Source organism: Cebidichthys violaceus, unplaced genomic scaffold (genome assembly GCF_023349555.1).
Source record: "Cebidichthys violaceus isolate CVI_PGR_0920_01 unplaced genomic scaffold, fCebVio1.0.p SCAF_17, whole genome shotgun sequence".
In the NCBI taxonomy this organism is placed as follows: Eukaryota; Metazoa; Chordata; class Actinopteri; order Perciformes; family Stichaeidae; genus Cebidichthys; species Cebidichthys violaceus.
The window spans coordinates 1,487,128-1,505,521 of record NW_027176340.1 but is presented as its reverse complement, the minus strand read 5'-3'; the positions used below and the strand labels follow the sequence as shown (position 1 = coordinate 1,505,521).

The following is an 18,394-nucleotide window of genomic DNA, read 5'->3' as shown; positions in this document are numbered from 1 at the left end:
ACTCATTTGTATGTCAATGACAGGTTAGTGGCAAATAAATGTAGTTTCATGTTTGTGTTGTGAAAAAAGGAAAAGAAGTCAATCAGAATGTGAAAGTCATCTTTTTGATTCAATTAATTACAGGAAATACAAATAAGGCTCGACTGTAAGCACATCAGTATGTATGGAAAGAGAAGAGAAGAGCCAAAATAGGACCAACCCCGGGGTTCTCTTGAATAACTTCACTGACGGTTTACCTCCCATCGGTGTGACTCAGCGTTCATACCGGAGTGAGGACACTACTGCTCCTCAGCGCCACAGAACCTGAATGAAGGGGACACAAACCTCTTCTCTCGAGGGAGGCCCGTGTACTCAATACGTGGATTTGTGGTCATAGCTTCGGGTCTTTGCCGTCTCACTGGTACCCTGCCGTGCGTCTTTACGCGTGGTTGTTCCTTTAAGAAAATGCATTTGAGGCGCTCCGCGCTGACGTAAGGGGATTGGAGAGCTTTAGTGAACCCTGCAGGAAGAAGACGCAGATACCCGTGATGAGGACCAGGCATGGGCACCGATGTTCTGAAGCCTGTTTTATTTCTCTCAGACATTTAATGTGTTTGACTGTTTCTTTAAATTACACCCAGATATCAGTTGGGGTCTTTTGAACTACTCTGTGCCGGTATACCGGTGCGTGGCTTCGGACCTCCGCCCTTCTTTTGTGGTTTTCTAAATTTCATACCTCCGTTTGTTCGTGTTCAAAGTGGGGCGAGATGTTCTGTCGGGCGGCACGAAAGTCCTCTGGACGCACGCGGATGAACTAGGATGACACCGGATACTTTGTGTTGCAGACACTGATGACATTTGCGCTGCATCACTGTTGGCTTTAACAACAACAACAACAAAAATAATGCATCATAACCAGGAGGAGCAGTCGGTCAATTCAGTCACTGCGCAGCACGGGACAGGGCACCACAGCGGCACCAGCAGCCCGGAGAGCAGCTTGGGCAGCGGCCCCACTGACGTCCAGCCGCCTGCTTACTCCAAACTGGAGTTCAGGAGGAATGCGGTGACAGATGATTATAAAATCACAGCTCAGGTTCTTGGCCTGGGCATCAATGGCAAAGTGCTGGAATGTTATTGCAAGACAACGGGAGAGAAATGTGCCCTCAAGGTGTGTGTGTGTGTGTGTGTGTGTGTGTGTGTGTGTGTGTGTGTGTGTGTGTGTGTGTGTGTGTGTGTGTGTGTGTGTTTATCTCCTTCTTAACCCGCTGTGATCCGGGTAATCCTCTGGAGGCTGCTGCCACTGGAAGGAAAGAGAGCAGCCATCAATTATTCATGAATACCACATCCACCATGTCATAGTGTCTCCTACTGGAAATGTGTCCAGAGTGTCTACTTAATGTCAGGTTTGATGTCTAGTATTAATTTTCAATTTGTGTGAGTAGTTATCTGATGTGGCGCAGATGAAATATGAATTCAACCATGGATGGATGAAGCATTTATCTGCAAATTGACTTCCCGAGCTCAGTGGACGTGTCTGTCAGACAGTGGTGTGCTGTCTGGGATGCTCCGACACAGTTTCCATTCTGCTCTAACACTGTTGTGTGGACAATGGTCTGCCCTGTTCATACTTTACATAATCGTCTGACATGCTACACATTGTATTACTCCTACGTAACATTTAGCATCCAGCTTGTTCAATGTTTACAGTGGTTTGGGGAACATCAGTCGTGAGAAGTCAGCTGACAGCTGGCTTTAGGGTTGCAGCAAAGCTTTAAGAAAACACAAACAGGAAGAGCAGCCCCACGAGCGCCTCTGCTTGTTTTATTTGGAATATCTTTGTAGCTGAAAGGAAATGGGAAATCTGTGTAAATAGTCTGAGGCTGGGGTCTGCATGTCTAGGAACATAGGACGTCCTCCTCCCCTGGCTGTGGTAGCAGAACTGCAGCGCTGTGTCTTTAAAGAGAGAGCATTCTCACAGTATTCACTCGTAATGTTCTCTCCAGAAAATGACGATGAATGGCTTTAATAGCAGCCACTGTAAACACTGAGTGTCTTCACAACAGAGCATGTGTTCGTCTCTGTGTGGGTTCATTGATTTCTCAACAAAAGATGTCCACACTAAACTAATTCACAGTCTCTACCTCAGATGACTGTGATCTGCAAACATGCAGATACCAACAGACAAATGTGAAACGGAAGCATTTCCTTCATACGTGTTTTTGTTGTGCGGAGCAGATCCTGTATGATACTCCTAAAGCCAGACGGGAGGTTGAGCTGCACTGGCGAGTTTCCGGAGGTCCCCACATCGTCCGAATACTCAGCCTGTATGAGAACATGCACCAGGGGAAGAAATGTCTCCTCATCATAATGGAGTGGTGAGCATCACCAGCACCACGTCACTCATTGTCTGCGTGATTTACAGGAAAGCTCAAATTGATGTTGTGTGTGTTTTTTTCTCTCTCTTAATCTGGTAGAAGTTTGCATTCATTTAGGAAGAGAAATGGATTGTGTGAAGTCACACAACCTAAATCTGCCTTATGTGTGAATAATGTAACAACCACTGCGATGCCCTGTTCAGATTTATGTCTAGATCCAGCTTGGGATACAATTTTGCACTTGCATTTGATTTTGGGGGAACAAATACATATCTTCACTCTCCCTTACTGCTCGAGTCATCTGGCGCCGCGGTGGCTCAGAAGACTGTGTTCATCTCAACAGTACATTGTGACTCACAATGACTCGCTTTGTCGTCGAAACCACACTCGCTGTAATGAACCGCGGGGTCGGTTGCCAAGAGTCCCCCCCGCTGCCCCACTTCTGATGTCTTTGTTGATCTTGTCACAGCATGGAGGGAGGCGAGCTGTTCAGTCGCATTCAGGCCAGAGGGGACCAGGCTTTTACAGAGAGAGGTGGGTCATAGTTCACGCTGAGCACTTTTAAAGGTACGGGTCTCTACGCGTCTGTCCTGCACGTGTTACATCTATGTCGTCATTGTCTGTCCATCAGAGGCGTCAGAGATCATGCATGACATCGGCACGGCCATAGAGTATCTCCACCACATGGACATCGCTCACAGGGACGTGAAGGTGCGCCCGCTGCTACGGTCACAAAGAATTCCTAACTTAAGTGCATTGTTTTTGAATGTTGTATTGTTTTCTTTTTGCCCACTGCAGCCTGAAAACCTGCTGTATACCACCAAGGAGAGTAACGCCACGCTGACGCTGACCGACTTTGGCTTTGCTAAGGAGACGACGCTGCAAAACTCCCTCCAAACTCCCTGCTACACTCCGTACTATGTTGGTGAGCGTTTACCGTCGCGCATTAGAATGAGTTTGAGTGAAATCTGCTGTATTATAAATGTGCTGCTATAGAGATAGCTTTCTGGTGTGTCATTCACTCACGTCTGCGTTTGTGTGAATGTGTCTTTCATTCTCCACATCATTGCGTTGTTTTGTTTTTTCTGTGTCTATTTGTCCATTCAGCCCCAGAAGTGCTTGGGCCAGAGAAATATGACAAATCATGTGACATGTGGTCTCTGGGCGTAATCATGTACATTCTGTGAGTATCATGTGTGTCTGCAACTGATTCAACTTAATTAAACATATGCAACTACTTTTGGTTTATTGTATGTGTTAATGCTCCACTTTTTCTGTTTCCAGTCTGTGTGGGTTTCCTCCGTTCTACTCAAACACGGGTCAGGCCATCTCTCCAGGCATGAAGCAGAGGATCAGGTTGGGCCAATACGAGTTCCCCAACCCTGAGTGGGCTGACGTTTCGGAGGAAGGTCAGACTTTGGGCGTTACATTCATAAATATCAAGGGAAAGATTTAAAAACTGCTTATTTTTGCTTTATGACCTGCAGCGTTACTGTTTTGGTTCAGTCGGATCACTGCGCACGACTTGTCCAGCACCAAACGACAGACTGACACAGTTTGCAGCTAACTGGTGAACATGGTGGAGCATCTAGCAGCTTAAAGAGACGCATGTTTCTCTCAGGAGTTGGTAGAGAACAAAAAAATAGGGCTAAAAGAAAGCGAATGACAGACTTACGTTCATCAGGAGGCCGGAAACACAACCGCAAACGATTGATAATGCTGCCTCAGTAGCAGCTATGTGTCTAAATAAGCACCTGCAAAAAAAAAAAAAGTATTGTATGAAATGATTGATGTTGTTTAATTGTGTTTTGTAGCAAAACAGCTCATCATTCAGCTGCTGAAGACGGACCCCAATGAGAGGATGACCATCGGCCAGTTCGTGAACCATCCCTGGATTAGTGTAAGTTCTCCCGTTGTCACCTCGCCTGTAGACCAGCATGTCTTATTCCCTTTTATCCAAAAGATTTTTGTGTTATTTTTGCGCTGCAGCAATCGATGGTGGTCCCTCCGACCCCCCTCCACACCTCACGCGTTTTGACCGAGGACAAGGAGCTGTGGGACGACGTGAAGGTGGGACACACTGTCTTAGTTCCGTTTGTTTTTTTTAGAGTATGACCACAAGGTGGCAGCAAAGCACCAGATTTACAGCACAACACGTCTCGTCTTCCAACAGGAGGAGATGACCAGCGCCCTGGCCACGATGCGGGTCGACTACGACCAGGTCAAGATCAAAGACCTGGACACGTCCAACAACCCTCTGCTCAATAAGAGACGGAAGAGGCCCGTCCCTGGAGGAGCTGACAGAGGAGGAGACGACGGCGGAGGAGACGAGGTGTACAACAGCCACGGAGAAGTCACGTTTTCTGATGAGCATGGGGAAATGATTATCGGACAAAAGTAGTACAAAGAGTGAGCAGTTTTCCCACCAACATATCACTGATTGTTCTCCTTCTTTGTATCACTGCACTCAATAGTCTAATTAATGTCATTTATTTTCATCGTTACCACTCTTAACATTGAAAATAAAATCGGTTTTTTATGTTTCCACATAAGGAAACTGTATTTGACGCAGTTTGTTTGACACAAATACTAATAAGAACCTCTTTGGAGACTGTTGTTATTGCTGTCTGGTGAAAATAAGAGAGCAAGTTGAGTGCAGATATTTGAAAAGTTGGTTCTTCTTGCTGTAAACAAAGAGCGACTGTGTGTGGAAGTCATAAAAGATATTTATCAGGCAAGATCACATCCAACTAAATAGTCCTCTAGGGGAATAGTTTTGGTGGAGCTTACCAGACATTTCCTGTGAGAGCTTCTGCTCAATCGTTAAAACTATTTACCCTGCAGCTAAAAACTGCAAGAGAAATGTTCACTTTTTGAGTAAACTGAGGAGAAAAGAAGCGTAATAGCTTCAGTGAGCAGGACCTACTGTGTGGCAGAGCAGACCCAGCTGTTCACTGTTTACAGCAGATGTAACCAGCGTTAGAAGAAGCGCTCCAATGTCTTGCAGTTAAAGTCTTACTAAAGTAAAACTACATAAACAAAAGATAATTAATCTATCAAAAGAAAACGTGTTCATTAAGCAGAAGAATGACTCCTATCAGTGTTGTATTATTGTATATCATTCACAATATATATATATATATCATCAGCTAATAATAACTACTTTATATTTTATTTATTATGTTGATTATGGTTCATGCTTTCATACAGAACAGTGACAGGGTGAAGTATAGGCCGTGTGATTAAAACGTACATTATTCATACATTTTGAATACATATTATCAACAGACGTCTCCTGACATCCGACTGCATGTAGAGTTGGTCAGTTAGGGAAGGAAAGCCACAGTTCACACACAGCGTACTGCAAGTCAAATACATTTGCATGATGATAAGCTGAGAGGGAAATATCACCATTCAAATGAGTTACGGTCAGGACTAAATGAGAAGGTAGTGACGGCAGTAGAAGGTGGAAACAAGGGACCTGCGATGGCGTCAAGTTGGCTTCCTAGTAACGTGATGAGCGATCTCCTGACTACCCGTGAGAAAATAGTCCTCTTCACTCTGCTCGAAACTCAGCATAAGGTCAGTTCAGTACTGTCACTTTCAATTAATGTCTTTGAAATACAACATCACAATCAGTAGCTCAGGGTTTTTCTGTATTTGTAAAAATACGTCATATACTTGTCCTTTTCTCACAGAAAGAGATTGTGTGTTGTGAATGTAAAATATTTTGAAGAGTAGCATTTCGTCTACTAAGTGGATGTTGATGAATGGGCTTCCTATGAGGGCTGCTTTGTGTACAGTTAGTATCTGCTGCTCGCGTTGCCTGGCGCTGCCATGTTGTGTTACCAGAGCAGCTGCTATAGAATAGGTATAACTGTGTGTCATCAGCATAAGGGCGAACATTAGATCAAAAGTGTCAACGTGTGTCATCAATAGAGAAAAGAAGACTCATAGGGATGCTAGGACCTGAATGAGTGGACCTAGTTCATGTCAGGGCTGTAATATAATGGGAAGTTAAATGGATCATTTCCCAGCATCATCGGCCTCTAAAAAGAGGTCACGTTCTCTCTGAGGAGCTGCCTCTCTGCTGTGTGACACTCTGAAACCAAACCAGAATATCTCAAAGGTTCCTTCTCCTACACTTCTCATACTTTAAGAAAGGAGTTTGGTGGATTCTGCAAGCTTTCTAAATGAAGGGTTGAGGCTAAGACGCACAAACACTGACTGAACCATCTACCTGATCAAGAACGTTTTTTGGGAATTGAAAGTATTCACCAGCAGAGAAGAGGCTCAGCAAAGTGTAACCCTTTCAGTCTGCTTTGGTAATAGGATGAAGTGGTCTGAAACGTATTCCATTTTTGAGATCTGTATGACTACTGGTGTATTTCAGCTGATCAAAACTACAATAGCACAGGTACTAGTGGCCAAAGAGACCCAGGGCCAGAGTCCAGGCTGGAGCTGTTTGGGTTGTGGCGCGCTGTGTCTCATTGAGGATAAGTCCATTCACGCCCACTTTCTGCGTCTGTACTGTGTCAAGGTAAGAGGAACTGCAGAACCGATTAGAGATGCTCCACCTGCTCTCCTAACACCTAGTTTCCTCAATTAAATGACTTGCTAGCTTCATTTTGTGTGTAGGCGTAGTTCCATGGGACAACTATAGTTTCATTTGCAATTTCCTTTAGTAACAATGTTCTTGCTAGGTGCCTGTACTACTATAATGTAACAACCCCCTTTCCTTTTATACTTCCCTTATCTTTCCTTGAACACAGCGAGCCAAGTTACTGTGGGAGCAGGAGCTGTACGTTCCATTCAAGTACACCGCAACGCGCCCGTTCTTCCACACTTTCCCTGCAGATGTAAGCGACCCTGTTTCAAAGTGTTAGCGTATGCAGCTGAGAATTAGCCCCGAGTTGATTTAAGGTGGAATTGCTGTGTTTGCGTAGAGCCACCAGGTAGGCCTGAACTTTGCAGAAGAGACTGAGGCGGAGGAGTTTCATCTGGCGGTGGAGGATGTTCAGAGAAACCAAGGTCAGATTAACAACAGAGCAATGACTCACATCAACACATTTCAAAGGTGTGTTTTGCTCTTTTATTTTAATTGCTCTTGTTTCCTCTAATTCCACTACTTTCACAGAAGCGGTGACCACGATGAGAGGACTGACAAATTCTGAGAACGACAACAAGTCGACAAGTGATCCACCTGATTCAGGGTGACAAAAATGTTACAACTCCATAGACGTAAAAACATATCAGAGAGCAGAGGTTTAAAGTGATGATTTACTTCTTTTTCTGTAGAATAAAGCCACTTGACCATTTGGACAAAGAGCAACAGTTCCCCTTTTCACCATCCTCAGCAGTAACACCAACCACGAGTTCAGTAAGTCAAGTTATACAGTGAAACACTAATAGCCTATGAGTAGAGTCACACATCGTGACACCCTTAAAGTTAGAATTAGTCCGTGTAGGAACAACATGTTGAATCAGTCCGTCATCTGCTTGGAGAAGTTGAAGGTTCCTGACGCTGCTATGAGGAGGCCGTTGATTCATTCAAGATGCAACGAGGCTGACCTGAGAGACGAAGACGTTGCAACCAACCAGTTTGACAGACTAAAGGCTGTGCAGAAAGAGCTGAGGAACAGAGGTACTTTATCTTGAAAGTTGTTCCTTTTATGTTGTTTTTTTATGCTTCAAAAGCATGAATTTAAAAGTAGTACTGGATCTTTTGAGTGCTTTTGCGTTTTTTGACAGGCTTAGTATCTCAGACATTCCCGAGAGCTACGGGGGCATCCATCTCCCTTGCTCTGAAGAAAGGACCTTTGCCACCGGTTCCCCCCGTCAAAGGCAGCACCACCTCCCGGCAGACACCACAGTACACAGATCCACAACACCAGAGTCAGAGTCCTCCTCAGATTCCTCCTCCGCCTCCTATGTCTGCTCCAGTTCTCCCAGAGAAAGTCAGAAGGAGCGCAAGTTTCCAACCCGTAAGAGGACCAGGACATGTGCCGTTACAGTTCTGTCCATTTAAATATGTGAAATGTGTGGTCTGAGTGATCTGAACTTGTGTTTGTAATGTCAGGTGAGCAGCAGAAAGAGGTGACCGGATTCTGACTGGCAATGAGAGAAGCATTCAGACCAAAGCAGCGGCTCCAGATGGGTACCGATGGGAGTCACGTGAAGCTGTGCTCTGTACGATGCGCTCATCAAACAATGTGTGACGTAGCTGAAATGCTGCTTACACAAGGCCATGGCCATAACCTGTTATACCTGCTATATCTTATGCTATAATGACACCACATGTTGCCAGCTTTTCTTTGTGTCAGTTTATTTGTGCAACACTTTATTTACTCAATGACTATATATAATATATATATATATATATATATATATATATATATATATATATATATATATATATATATATATATATGTGTGTTTAGGTGGCCAGTTTATATATATATATATATATATTGGCCACCTACACACACATACAATAAAAAAAAACAGATGTGGAGTTGGTTAAAAGAACAACCAATTATCAGCTCAATAACAATACCATGCAGAAGTATCTAAATACTTATAAACTAATAAAGACATGCAAAAGCATAACACATTTTGTTTTTTTAAAGTTTAAGATTTGGTAGCAGATAGAAAGGCTTTAAAAGCTCTATGTGTAGATTATTTGTACCGGGAGGTAAAGATATGGATTAAATGATTAAATGGATACGATGTGTTCATGCAGAGGTTTATTACAGCATGCTCATTGATTCCTTAAATATTCATTGGTCAACATAAGGAGCTCAAATCAAACTGTTTCACTCTAATACTGTTGGACAGATCTGTACCGTACAGATAATAAGTCGTTTCTGTTCTTCCCTCATGTTGCGACGAACTGGCAAATATAAACTGAAATCATAAATCACGTCTACATTTTTTTTACACATCAACAAAACGGGACCTGAAGATTGTGTTTTTTTTTTACTGCAGGGACCCATCTTGGTTGCTGTTTACAATAAATAGAATGACCAGAACCCACCCCGGGGCCCATGTGTGGTCCTGGTCCTGTCCTTGGCGCTGCTATGCATGCCACTAATTATGGCTCATGCGCATAAAGGGGCTTGAAACCCCCGTATGTAAACAGGGGTCGAGGTAAAGACGGGGTTACATGAGCGCAGCTGAACAATAACAAGTGGACGTGCTTGTGCGCGCGTGCTTATGTATGCACGCGTATAATGAGCGCGCGCCTCTCACTCGCGCTCGCTCACTTCATTCATTGCCGCCTGTGCTGCTGTAGGGACTCGCACCGCGCACCACGCTGGGAAAGAGGCTTCTTTTAAAAACCCGGGGACCATGAGGGGCTCTTGCCACCCGAGAAACCCTCGGGACAGGGCAGGTAAGGTGCGAACTCCTCCCGAGTCCTCACTTCTGTCTTTGTCCTCATACGTGTATATGGGGGTTTTTTTGGGGACACTGGTTTTAACAGAGCAGCTGGACTAGCAGGCGGAGGAAGTAAACAAGTCTGTGTCACGTAGTCATGCTCCGGAGCGGACAGGGTCTGCTGCCGAGGACAAGTGGGACAGGCTGCGGTACGCAGACGTGACATTTGGGGTGTTTGAGCTTTCACGTAACGTAGAAGTAGTTTGCAGACGAACGAGGATGTTTTGGTCGACTTCCGATCTGCTGTTAAGCCTGGCTGCAGCAGCTGCTTAGCTAGCCTGTGAGCTAACGTCACTGCTGGACTGACTGTGTGTGAGAGGATGTAAACACGGAGTTTGGTGTCGAAAAGCTCCCCGAACATCACTTCTCACTGCGGCAAAGAGCCCCAAACAGAGCCGAGAGGTTAAGCTCGTGCTCGAGGATGCTCGAGAAGTGTCTCGAGTTAGTTATTGCTGCTCAGGCGATGCAAAGGTAGCGTCAGGTGCTGTCTGACCACGCTGTGTGGGAGGACCAGAGGGCGACTTGTGGTCATCTCTGCACACCCTGACCTGCAGGCAGCCAGGACGTTGTGGACTTGCTTTTAAATGTCTTTTTGTTGTTGATATTCTTGCAGCGACTAAATGTGCAACGATTGCATTGATAGCAGCGAATGGGACGAGATGGTGAAGAGATTTCAGTGTTAATTTGGGTCCAACATCTTGGTCTAATGTGTGCAGACTTGTGTCAACTGGCGTGCGTGCGTGCGTGTGCGTGCGTGCGTGTGTTGACTTTTTGCAGGCTGTCACTCCCAGCCTACTGTCTCTTATCGAGAGGCTGCTCGATGACCACCTGGCATGCTGCGAAAGGAGTGTGAGCGTCCAAATGTCACCTGAACCGATGCAAGTCCGGTTGACTCGGTTATTAAAAGAATGTGTCGTTACGTAACTCTATTCCTCTTGACGCTGGGCCTGTTTTGACACTGTGTGTCACACACTGTGCTGTCGTCTCGATAAACGCCCCCTGAAGGCATCACGAAGCCTCTTGGTAGACTTTGTTTCCTCGGTGTGAATATGGTCACAGTTGTTGTTGTTGTTGTTGTTGTTGTTGTTGTTGTTTTTTTAATGCTGTGGCAGATGTGTGAGGGATGAACAGATCTCAGGCTGCGCTTGTCTGCCTGCCAACACACAGAGAGGTGGGGCGAAGCAGAAAAACAAGAAAAACATGCGAGTGTGTGTATTTGTGGACGTTGCTCTAGTTGTTATTTCAGGAACAAATACAGGCGGCTACTTTTTTTTTTTTTTTGCATTTTAGCTGTTCAGTGTTTATTGTATAGTGCGTATTAAGTGTTGTGTGTTCATCACTGCAGGCAGGGAGAAATACGCTTCAGTGGGTGCAGCTACACCCAACACCAATAATATCCCTACATGCTCTTTCTCAATGGCTGCGCACATTTACCCCTTCAGATGCTGCCAGCTGCAGTACATCTACTCTATTCTCATCCTCTTTATTATACCCAGGAATCCTTATTTTTCTTTATTTTCGCCTTCTCTGAATAATCACACACAAAAAAAAACACACATCACTTCCTCTCATTCCTTGTTCATGGTATTGGTGGCTGGCTCACTGCACCTCCCTCCCTCCCTGTGTCTGCTCTCTATCTGGGGGAAAGTTCACCCGCTCGCTCAGAATCTCATTATAGGCTTCAGGCAGAGCTGCTGTAGCCTGTGTGTGTGTGTGTGTGTGTGTGTGTGTGTGTGTGTGTGTGTGTGTGTGTGTGTGTGTGTGTGTGTGATGCCTCTGCAGTCATTGTGCGCCTGCTCTCAGTGCACTGATCTCGCTGATGTTTTTTCACGTCTGGGAGCATTTAAGTACACGGTTGTTTGTCTTATTTCGGTTTGTTTTATAATCGCAAAAGTAGCAACGTTTCTGCACAATGGAGGAATTAATGTTGCTTGTTCAGGCTCCTATGAAACCGCCTCTTTTGTCATCCTCTGTCACAAGCGACATCAGAGGGACCTGTGGACCGAGTCATAGTTGATCAACACAGAATTAATATATCATATGAATATATATAGATATATATATGCTAAAGATTCTCTGTATGCAGCTTCTCCAGTATGGCTGGTTTCTGGGTTTTTTTGAGTGATAAACATGTAAAAATGAATATCTTTGTGTTCTGGACTGTTGATTGAGCAAAACCATCTTTTTGTAGGACGTCAGTGTCAACGCCCCGGTCCACATACTTTTACTCTGAGTCTGTTGTTCATGGTTAGTGCTAGATCCCTTAGTTCTAGTTAACAGGACATAAAAATGGTGCAGTATTTAATGATATATATATATCCAATGCTGACTGTCAGACGGGCCTCATCGCCCAACGTCAGTATCTGGACAATCACTGCAGTCAGGGTCCAAAATCGTGTGTGTGTGTGTGTGTGTGTGTGTGTGTGTGTGTGTGTGTGTGTGTGTGTGTGTGTGTGTGTGTGTGTGTTGCTGATGGGATTAGTCCTGCTGACACCTCTGACCTCTGGATGCGTTCACTGTCACAGTGGATGCTGCGTTAATAAGAAACATCTTTGTCTCAACTAGATGTTCGTTCGTTCGTTTCTTTTGCTTTGCTGCGGTCCAAACTAATGGTCTTTTAAAAGTAAGTACACAGCGCCACCTGGTGTTACAACTGTGACATTACATTAAGATGCATTGGGCTAAGAACGACCTACTGTAAAGTTGTTCTCGTTTTCTAAAAACAAACCTTTTACTCTCAGAATTCTACAAAAACAAAGTCAAAAATATAAACTCAACTAATCCCAAAAGTGAAAACATAAAACTTCTAAACAATACTACGTCTTCTAAAAAATGGGACATTGTGTTCAAACGACACACACACACACACACACACACACACACACACACACACACACACACACACACACCATCACATGAATGAACATTTCTAATAACCAATTCCACAATGATGTGTTCAATGTAAAACACGATTATGAATGTAAAACTGTAATATAAATGTTCAGTGTTACACGCTCTACGTATGTACAGGAGTCTGTTGTAAGAATATTTCTTAAAATAGTGTTTAATCAGGAAGATCAAAAGCTAATTAATTGAAACTGCTTTTTAGCTGCAGCCCTAAATTGAAGATGTTTTGACTTAAATGAGGAGGAGATGATGAAGAAGATGAAGCTTGGTTGACATACACGTGCGTTATGTAATGATGAAAATGTTATTGACTTTCGCCATAAGAAGGCTGTGTGATGTGTGGGCCTCGTGACCTGGACGCGTGTAATTCTTGGGGCCACGAGAGTTTTCGTGATGGTGCTTATGTGCGCTCCCAACTCCCAGCAGTCGGCACGCCCGACCCGCCTCTCCTATTGGCTGCTGGCGCGCTCGTGTCTTCTCTGATTGGTTCCCGTCTCAGTTGCATTCACTGCCCATGTGTGCAGCATGTGAACATCCGAAGGCTTGTTATTCTATCAGCTGCTCTTTTCCGCTTCTCTTGCTCACTTGTTGTGTCATTACGGTAATTTAAAAAAAAAAAAGATTTTCTTAGAAAGTCGAATTTCCATTATATTTCTATAGTCACTTGAGTAAATAAGTTATTACTGTCACACGTGCCTTCCCAGTCTTACAATATCATATCATAATAATAATATCAGTGCAGTTGAGGCAGTTAGTTGAGGTTAAAACAACACCACTGGAATGCTGTTTAAGCAAAGCCACATCCTGTACCTGTCTTTGTTTTGCTTCCTTCGCTCTGTGTTGCGCTCAGTCTCCAGTCGTTACGGTAACGAGCATCTGCTGTTTCTCTAATAGGCGACATCCCCCCCCCCCTGCAGTCAGATGAATCAGACTGCCGGGGCTAGAGCCCACCGCCTCAGTGTCACATAGAAGCAGGGTACCATCAGTGCTCCGACATCCAGGATGTTAGACAACGAGGAGTTCATGTTGGACGCGTCTCCGCGGGAGCTCACCCAAAACCCGCTCAAGAAGATCTGGATGCCGTGCAAAAACGCGCACATAGCTCAGAGACGGGGTAAGACGCACCTGAGGATGCGACCTGGGAGTCAAATGTGCATCTGCTAATGCTAATTCTATTTTAAAAATCATATGTTATGTTATTCATGTTTCCTGATTCAGGTGCAGTCTTACGCGCGGTTGTTTTTAGACGCTGCGCACAAATAAAGTGATGCATATTATTGCCTTTTTGTGCTGTTTGGCAGTGTTGCATCAGCTGATGGTGGTTTCGACCATCATATGCATGGAGGTACATTTTAATCACTCTTGGGTTGGGGGGGTCACCCCACAGCCGTCATCTGCGATGGGTGTCGACCGGCGTGAGGCTGAACAGCTGTCTGGTTTGCACTCTCTGCTGGTCGGCAGGTTGTTTTTTTTGCTGAGTCAACCTCTGCTTTCGTCACACAGCAGGACCAGTTTATTAGGGCTCTCCTCAACCGACCAATCGATTAAGTTTGATTTAGTTGTCAGATGTGTAAAACTGAGTTTCTCCACAAAGAATCACACAAAAGCACCACTTTTAAATATGTTGTTTACGAGAGAGATGCGCTCGTGCATACAAGTCAATCAGCATGAAAAGACATAAACAGCTGTTTAAGGTGACTAATCAGTTAAGAGGGGGCAACCCTAAACATGTGAGATTTAATAAAAAAAAGTTAAGAAATTAACAATCAAAGGAAATTAGGAGGGGAAAAAAAAGTGTGTCTGCAGAATTTAAAATACTGTGATTGCTTCTTGTGTTCAGTCGTTTGTTTCGTGTGTCATCCCTTCACCTTTTCTCACTCGCCTTAAGAGCTCGTTTCGAGTCCCGATTAGCGAATAAATTCACAATGCTGATCAGATGTCTCATGGTCCAGGTCAGTCACTCCCAAAGACCGGCTCAGGACCCCACTGACGTAATTAAACTCTTGTTGAAAGGAATGATGTCGACAAGCTCTGCTCGGCCAACTAAATGTGTGAGAAGTGAGTTGAATCCATTAAACATGTGTTTCTCTCTCTCTCTCTCTCTCTCTCTCTCTCTCTCTCTCTCAGTGTGTATGACAAACTGCCCGACCCTCATTGTGACTGTTGGACTTCCAGCTCGAGGGAAGACTTACATTTCAAAGAAGCTCACTCGCTATTTAAACTGGATTGGTGTCCCGACCAAAGGTACCAGCTTACAGCCTACACACACACACACACACACACACACACACACACACACACACACACACACACACACACACACACACACACATTTACCAGCTATACTCCGATCTTTTTAAACGTACGTCATTATATCCGTGACAGAGTTCAATGTTGGCCAGTACCGGAGGGAGTGTCTGAAGATCTACAAGTCCTTTGAGTTCTTCCATCCAGATAATGAAGAAGGGTTGAAAATCAGACGGTGAGTCCACGCCGACCGAAAGAGACGACGAGCCGACAGTCTGCAGGTTTTCATGTAATCTGGATGGAATGAAAACCTGCAGACTGTCGGCTAATATAACAGCCATCATCTCTGAGAAGATGTAGAGGAGCATTGTCTACCTGCTCCCCCTTTGTAGACCATTTTTAATTCCAGGATGTCTCCTATTGTTTTCACACATTTCTACCAAAAAAAAAAAAACACCGTTTAACAGTAGATATTTGAGGTTTATTTGGGTCACAAGCGTTTGCAGTCTTGACTCTGACTGTCTTGACTTCCCTCCACAGTCAGTGTGCGTTGGCAGCACTCAATGATGTCCGGCAGTACCTGAGCGTCGAAGGAGGACAGGTGGCGGTGAGTCCTTGACGTTGTCCCTAAGATCTCCACGGCAACGTATTATAATATCAAAACAAAACTGTACATCGCAGCTGAAGAAGTGTGTGTGTGTCTGTTTGTTTTCTGCTGTTTCAGGTGTTTGATGCCACAAACACAACAAGAGAAAGAAGAGGCACCATCGTCAAGTTCGGCGAGCAGAATGGCTTCAAGGTACGGTAACCGAGGCAACGTGTTCTGTAGTTTACGTCACTTTGACTTGACGGCCTCTTAGGTTTACTAGGCTGTCTTGTCCATGCAGGTGTTTTTTGTGGAGTCTGTGTGTGAGGACCCGGATGTCATTGCACAGAATATAGTGGTGAGTCTTTTCTCTTTTGGTTCTATCCAGTATAGATAATTCAAAACACTATAAGCAGACTGTGTTTTTATTTTTAAAGAGACATTTTACCTTTTTAAAATATGTTTATATGAAGGACTTTCTCAGAGTTCAGATCTGTACAAACGAGCTCAGTGGCTGATAACGGTGTCAGGCAGCCAGCTTCCTCTTTTCCCTGCTCACATCCTCTCCCTCCACTTCCACCTTTTTGTAGCAAGTTAAGTTGGGCAGTCCAGACTACATACACTGCAACACAGAGGAGGCCATTGAGGACTTCATGAAGAGGATCAAGTGCTACGAGTCCTCCTATCAGCCTCTGGACGAGGTTCTGGACAGGTGAGGAAGCACAACGTGACTGAGACTACATTAAACTACCTCATCAAGATGGCCGCCGGGTGACGGACTCTCTCTCTCTCTCTCTCTCTCTCTCTCTCTCTCTCTCTCTCTCTCTCTCTCTCTCTCTCTCTCTCTCTCTCTCTCTCTCTCTCTCTCTCTCTCTCTCTCTCTCTCTCTCTCTCGCTCCAGGGATCTGTCTTACATAAAGATTATTGGCGTGGGCTGTCGTTACCTGGTGAACCGCGTCCTTGACCACGTCCAAAGCCGGATCGTCTACTACCTGATGAACATCCACATCACGCCACGCTCCATCTACCTGTGTCGCCACGGCGAGAGCGATCTCAACATCAAGGGACGGATTGGAGGAGACTCTGGCTTATCCCCCAGAGGAAGAGAGGTGTGTGTGTGTGTGTGTGTGTGTGTGTGTGTGTGTATTAAACGTCTGTTTATGAAAACAAAACCTCCGGTCTGAAAGATGTGTCCGTATGGTTTTGAATAGAAATTGACTGGATGCATTTGGTTTTCTCGCATTCTAGTATGCCAAAAGTTTGAGGAAATTCATCCAGGACCAGAACATCAACGATCTAAAAGTGTGGACCAGCCAGATGAAGAGGACCATCCAGACAGCGGAGAGCCTGGGAGTACCGTACGAACAGTGGAAGTCCCTCAACGAAATTGATGCTGTATGTTGATTCCTGTATTCCTGTATTCATCAAAATGAATAATTAATAACAGTGTTTACTCAAGCTAAGCACACACTCTCCCCTCTTTTCAAAGGGTGTGTGTGAGGAAATGATGTACGAGGAGATTCAAGAGAATTACCCTCTGGAGTTTGCACTGAGAGACCAAGACAAGTACCGCTACCGCTACCCTAAAGGAGAGGTGAGAACGGGACGTCGATTACTCAGAGGAGAATGGATTTGTTTGTTTCCTGTGAACTGTGTGTGTATTTTGATTGTTCATGTGATTCTCCGTCAGTCTTATGAAGACCTGGTGCAGCGGCTAGAGCCAGTGATCATGGAGTTGGAGAGACAGGAAAATGTTCTGGTTGTCTGTCACCAGGCCGTCATGCGTTGTCTTCTTGCGTATTTCCTGGACAAGACCGCAGGTATGACGGACTTGCAGTGGGGACAGATGAACAGACAACCTGTAAACACAATGCCTCCGGCCATGGCTGTGACAAACATATTGACTTATGAAAAGACATTTAAAAAAAAAAAAACATATTGAAAAGCAGCCTTAAAATGAAAATATGTCGTACTTCTTGACCCTGAAACCTCCAGCGTGTTCATCATCATTTTCTGTCTCTGTTTCCACAGATGAGTTGCCTTATCTTAAGTGCCCTTTGCACACCGTGTTGAAGTTGACCCCTGTGGCTTATGGTGAGTTCTGTCATATATATATATATATATATATATATATATATATATATATATATATATATATATATATATATATAATTTATATATAGTATTGACTATTATCATTCTTCTAAACCAGGGGTCGGCAACCCGCGGCTTCTTCAGCCCCTCTGTTGCGGCTCCCTGAGTCTCCGTCCACACGGCGTTTCAGCATAGTTTTCGAGATGACCTCCGTCCAGAGCAGCACTAAAGCGCCTGGAAAAACGAACATCACGTGACTGTTCACGCACGTGTAAACAGGAAGTAGATCGGTTGCTCAAAGCCGCTAAACGTGACTTCAGACGTCCGCCCCGTAGGTCTGATCACGCCGCTGATCGCTCCAATAACAGCTGATTCCTCCGCAGACATGCAGACTTTAACTGAACAACAGCTGCTAGTAAAGACAACACGGTCAGCACCGCCTGTCATCAGTCGTCCATGTTGAATTAACCTGGTAGATCGGTAATCAAGGCTGTTGTTTGCGAGTTTCCGGGTCACGTGACTGGGGTGTGACGAATCGGGGAAGGACACGTCGTGACTGCTAAGAACCAATCGAGTAGCGAACGTATTATTTGGTGTAAAAACAAGACAAAATGTCTCTTTGGATAGTAAAGGTTGCCGACCCCTGTTCCAAACCAATCCAAAAATGCATCAATGTTGTTGTTGTTTTTTGTCGCATCATAATTGCCTGAATCATTTGCCAAATCATCTCCACTCGGTCTACTTCTTAAAAATCTTTTGCTTCGTTTGC

General features: G+C 44.6%; 3 protein-coding genes across 7 annotated transcripts in view; all 3 read left to right on the top strand.

The window, feature by feature from the left end:
* Positions 1-288: 288 nt before the first annotated feature.
* LOC137873624 (MAP kinase-activated protein kinase 2-like) lies at positions 289-4,936 on the top strand. The gene is made up of 10 exons (XM_068711908.1): positions 289-1,147; positions 2,215-2,354; positions 2,824-2,888; positions 2,986-3,065; positions 3,153-3,279; positions 3,462-3,537; positions 3,639-3,763; positions 4,169-4,254; positions 4,344-4,424; positions 4,528-4,936. Exons 1-10 carry the CDS (start codon positions 884-886, stop codon positions 4,753-4,755), a joined length of 1,272 nt encoding a protein of 423 aa, XP_068568009.1. The 5' UTR covers positions 289-883; the 3' UTR covers positions 4,756-4,936.
* A 910-nt stretch (positions 4,937-5,846) lies between these two features.
* si:dkey-197j19.6 (actin nucleation-promoting factor WASL) lies at positions 5,847-8,692 on the top strand. 2 transcript variants are annotated; one of them, XM_068711684.1, is made up of 9 exons: positions 5,847-5,936; positions 6,748-6,894; positions 7,127-7,213; positions 7,301-7,385; positions 7,492-7,567; positions 7,653-7,734; positions 7,863-7,998; positions 8,106-8,338; positions 8,434-8,692. In XM_068711684.1, the coding sequence occupies exons 1-9, from the start codon at positions 5,871-5,873 to the stop codon at positions 8,452-8,454; spliced, it is 933 nt and encodes a 310-aa protein (XP_068567785.1). In that variant the 5' UTR covers positions 5,847-5,870; the 3' UTR covers positions 8,455-8,692. The 2 variants fall into 2 exon arrangements, with proteins under 2 accessions (XP_068567785.1, XP_068567784.1); XM_068711683.1 differs by having other exon boundaries at positions 7,860-7,998.
* A 927-nt stretch (positions 8,693-9,619) lies between these two features.
* The window catches only part of pfkfb4b (6-phosphofructo-2-kinase/fructose-2,6-biphosphatase 4b), a 12,250-nt gene continuing 3,475 nt past the window's right edge, over positions 9,620-18,394 (top strand). Inside the window, exons 1-12 of one of the 4 annotated variants that reach the window (XM_068711904.1) lie at positions 9,620-9,747; positions 14,826-14,942; positions 15,084-15,180; positions 15,486-15,552; positions 15,670-15,744; positions 15,833-15,889; positions 16,122-16,243; positions 16,433-16,640; positions 16,780-16,926; positions 17,021-17,125; positions 17,222-17,351; positions 17,563-17,625. In XM_068711904.1, the coding sequence (XP_068568005.1) occupies positions 9,705-9,747; positions 14,826-14,942; positions 15,084-15,180; positions 15,486-15,552; positions 15,670-15,744; positions 15,833-15,889; positions 16,122-16,243; positions 16,433-16,640; positions 16,780-16,926; positions 17,021-17,125; positions 17,222-17,351; positions 17,563-17,625 (1,231 nt within the window). In that variant the 5' untranslated portion in view covers positions 9,620-9,704. Of the gene's footprint in view, positions 9,753-13,613; positions 13,813-14,825; positions 14,943-15,083; positions 15,181-15,485; positions 15,553-15,669; positions 15,745-15,832; positions 15,890-16,121; positions 16,244-16,432; positions 16,641-16,779; positions 16,927-17,020; positions 17,126-17,221; positions 17,352-17,562; positions 17,626-18,394 lie in introns of those variants that run through there. The other 3 variants (XM_068711905.1, XM_068711902.1, XM_068711903.1) reach the window with 3 other exon arrangements.

Excerpts from the sequence above, each read along its gene's own strand:
- LOC137873624 (XM_068711908.1), top strand. The coding sequence starts at position 884 with ATGCATCATAACCAGGAGGAGCAGTCGGTCAATTCAGTCACTGCGCAG. Across the intron at positions 3,538-3,638 it reads GGCGTAATCATGTACATTCT|TCTGTGTGGGTTTCCTCCGT; the intron begins GTGAGTATCATG and ends TTCTGTTTCCAG. Across the intron at positions 4,425-4,527 it reads AGCTGTGGGACGACGTGAAG|GAGGAGATGACCAGCGCCCT; the intron begins GTGGGACACACT and ends GTCTTCCAACAG.
- si:dkey-197j19.6 (XM_068711683.1), top strand. The coding sequence starts at position 5,871 with ATGAGCGATCTCCTGACTACCCGTGAGAAAATAGTCCTCTTCACTCTG. Across the intron at positions 7,568-7,652 it reads AGTGATCCACCTGATTCAGG|AATAAAGCCACTTGACCATT; the intron begins GTGACAAAAATG and ends CTTTTTCTGTAG. Across the intron at positions 7,735-7,859 it reads TAACACCAACCACGAGTTCA|AAGTTGAAGGTTCCTGACGC; the intron begins GTAAGTCAAGTT and ends ATCTGCTTGGAG.